We start from the raw sequence: 3,493 nt of genomic DNA, 5'->3' as shown, positions 1-3,493 counted from the left end.
TTGTTCTTATGTATTTTCAACAGTGGAGTTTCTACACACCATAGATTAAGGTGTGGAGCTCTGCTGTACCTCGAGTATTAATGCAATTACTATTGTTCTTCTATTCAATTTCGCTTCTTCTTGTTCTAAGATATCACTTGTTCTTCAACTTGATGAATATGATGATCCGTGACACTCATCATCATTCTCACCTATGAACGCGTGCCTGACAACCACCTCCGTTCTACCTTAGATTGGGTGGATATCTCTTGGATTCTTTAACCGGAATCTTCGTGGTATAAGCTAGAATTGATGGCGGCATTCAAGAGAATCCGGAAGGTCTAAACCTTGTCTGTGGTATTCTGAGTAGGATTCAATGATTGAATGACTGTAACGAGCTTCAAACTCCTGAAGGCTGAGCGTTAGTGACAGACGCAAAAGAATCACTGGATTCTATTCCAACCTGATTGAGAACCGACAGATGATTAGCCGTGCCGTGACAGGGTGCGTTGAACATTTTCACTGAGAGGATGGGAGGTAGCCACTGACAACGGTGAAACCCTACATACAGCTTGCCATGGAAAGGAGTAAGAAGGATTGGATGAAGACAGTAGGAAAGCAGAGAGACGGAAGGAACACAGGATCTCCATACGCTTATATGAAATTCCCACCAATGAATTACATAAGTATCTCTATCTTTATCTTTATGTTTTATTCATCATCCAAAAAGCGATCCTACTATGAACAAACTCACAAATCAAGCAATCACAAAAGCACCAAGACTCAAAAAGCTATATACAATGAGCTAGAAACAAAGAGTGATCATACCGCGGTAGGGTGTCTCCCACCTAGCACTTTTGTTCAACGTCCTTAAGTTGGACGGTCATGAGCTCAACTCTCCGCACCTTCGGGTGCGTCCTCAAGAAGGAACACCTCTACCTCCTTGTTGCTTTTCATCTTCTATCCATGGTATAGCTTTAGACGAAGACCAATAACTTTGAAGATGTTGGGGCTTGAAGCGTGCCTTAGGTGGTAGACCCCATATGGTTTGTCCTTCTCTACTCTATAAGAGCCTTCCCAGCTTGATCTTAACTTTTCGGGCATCAACCTTAACCTAGAGTTATAGAGGAGAACTAGTTCTCCGGCTTTAAACTCTCTCATTCTTATGTTTTGATCATGCACCGCTTTCATCTTCTCCTTGTAAAGCCTTGAATTCTCATAGGCTTCCAATCGAAGATTCTCAAGCTCCACCAATTGTATCTTCCTTTTGACTCCAACCCCATATCCTGTGTTGCAATCTTTTACAGTCCAATACGCCTTATGCTCTATCTCCACCGAGAGATGGCAAGCCTTCCTATAGACCAACCGGAATGGGCTCATACCAATTGGCATTTTATATGCCATCCGGTAAGCGCAAAGCGCATCGCCGAGCTTAGAACTCCAATCTTTCCTATGAGGCTTTACAACCTTTTCCACTATGCGCTTGATTTTCTGATTGGAGACCTCGGCTTTGCCATTTGTTTGGGGGTGGCATGTTGTGGCCACTTTATGTATGATGCCATACTTCTTCATTATACCTGCCATTCTTTTTTTGCAAAAATGCGAGCCTTGATCACTCACGATTGCTCATGGTGATCCAAAGTGGCAAATAATGTTATTCTGAGCAAAAGAAAGCACTACATTAGCATAATCGGTTCTAGTGGGGATTGCCTCCACCCACTCGGAAACATAGTCAACAGCTAGAAGAATATACATGAAACCATTAGAATTTGGAAAAGGCCCCATAAATTCAATACCCCAAACATAAAATATTTCGCAAAACAACATTGTTTGTTGGGGCATCTCATTCTTTTTAGAGATATTTCCAAACCTAAGGCATTGTGGACAAGAGCTATAAAAGATAGATGCATCTTTGAAAAGTGTAGGCCACCAAAAGCCACAATCCAACACCTTCCGAGCCGTCCTTTGAGGACCAAAATAGCCACCACTCTCAGAAGAGTGGCAAGCCTCCAAGATAACGTGATGGTCCAATTGTGGTATACACCTTCGAATTACTTAATCGGCACCACATCTCCATAAGTATGGATCATCCCATACATAATATTTGGATTCACTTTTAAGCTTATCCTTTTGATGTTGAGAGAAATCAGGAGGAAAGGTGCGAGTGACCAAGTAGTTGGCAATAAGTGCATACCAAGGGATAACTTCGTAAATTGCTAGCAAGCCCTCAAGAGGGAAGGTGTCATTAATAGGAGTGGAATCGCCCTTTGTGTGCTCAAGGTGAATCAAGTGGTCCACCACTAAGTTTTGCGAACCACTCCTATCTTTGATTTAAAGAATAAATTCTTGTAATAGCAACACCCATCTTATCAACCTTGGTTTGGATTCCTTTTTGGCCAACAAATATTTCAATGCCGCATGATCTGAGTATACTACCACCTTAGAACCAAGTAAATAAGCCCAAAATTTATCCAAGGCAAAGGCAATAGCTAACAATTCTTTCTCGATGATAGTATAATTGGATTTCGCTCCATCTAAAGTCTTAAAGGCATAGGCAATGACATAAGGAATTTTACCCTCGCACTGACCTAGCGCCGCTCCCACCGCATAGTTTGAGGCGTCACACATGATCTCGAATGGTCTAGTCCAGTCCAATCCTCTCACTATGGGTACTTGGGTCAAAGCAATTTTGAGCTTGTCAAAGCCCTCCATGCACTTTTCACTCAAATCGAATTCCAAATCCTTTTGCAACAATCGAGAGAGAGGTAGTGCCACCTTACTAAAGTCTTTAATAAATCGCCGGTAAAAACCTGCATGTCCAAGAAATGCACGGACTTTCCTCACAAAAGAGGGGTAAGGCAAACTAGAAATAACATTGATCTTTCCCGGATCAACAGAAATCTCATCATTAGAGATAATGTGCCCTAAAACAATACCTTGTCTAACAATAAAATGGCGTTTCTCAAAATTGAACACAAGGTTTGATTTAGTACACTTCTCTAACACATTTGCAAGATTGTCTAGGCAAAGATCAAAGGAGTCTCCATACACACTAAAATCGTCCATGAACACCTCTATGCCTTTCTCCAAAAGATCCGCAAATATACTCATCATACACATTTGGAACGTAGCCGGTGCATTGCACAAGCCAAATGGCATTCTCTTATACGCATACACTCCGAAAGGGCATGTGAAGGTTGTTTTTTCATGGTCTTGGGGAGCAATGTGGATTTGAAAATAACTAGAATATCCATCTAAGAAACAATAATGAGATTTACCATGTAGGTGATCAAGCATTTGATCGATGAAGGGCAACGGAAAGTGATCCTTCCTTGTGGCTAAGTTTAAGCGCCAATAGTCAATACATACCCTCCATGAGTTTTGGACTCTTGTGGCTATAAGCTTCCCTTGTTCATTCTTTATTGTAGTAACACCGGATTTCTTTGGAACCACTTAGACGAGGCTCACCTATTCACTATCCAAAATCGGATAGATAATGTCCGCTTCTAATAAC

General features: G+C 41.5%; 1 protein-coding gene across 1 annotated transcript; it reads right to left on the bottom strand.

The window, feature by feature from the left end:
- Positions 1-939: 939 nt before the first annotated feature.
- On the bottom strand, positions 940-1,563 carry LOC107472181 (uncharacterized). Its single transcript, XM_016091732.1, has one exon. It carries the CDS (start codon positions 1,561-1,563, stop codon positions 940-942), a length of 624 nt encoding a protein of 207 aa, XP_015947218.1.
- Positions 1,564-3,493: the final 1,930 nt, after the last annotated feature.

This window comes from Arachis duranensis, unplaced genomic scaffold (genome assembly GCF_000817695.3).
Source record: "Arachis duranensis cultivar V14167 unplaced genomic scaffold, aradu.V14167.gnm2.J7QH unplaced_Scaffold_157499, whole genome shotgun sequence".
In the NCBI taxonomy this organism is placed as follows: Eukaryota; Viridiplantae; Streptophyta; class Magnoliopsida; order Fabales; family Fabaceae; genus Arachis; species Arachis duranensis.
Note: the sequence above shows the minus strand (reverse complement) of the source record. Positions and strands in the feature narration are given on the sequence as shown.

Bases quoted from the DNA above. Each gene is read 5' to 3' on its own strand.
- LOC107472181 (XM_016091732.1), bottom strand. From the start codon at position 1,563: ATGGCAGGTATAATGAAGAAGTATGGCATCATACATAAAGTGGCCACA.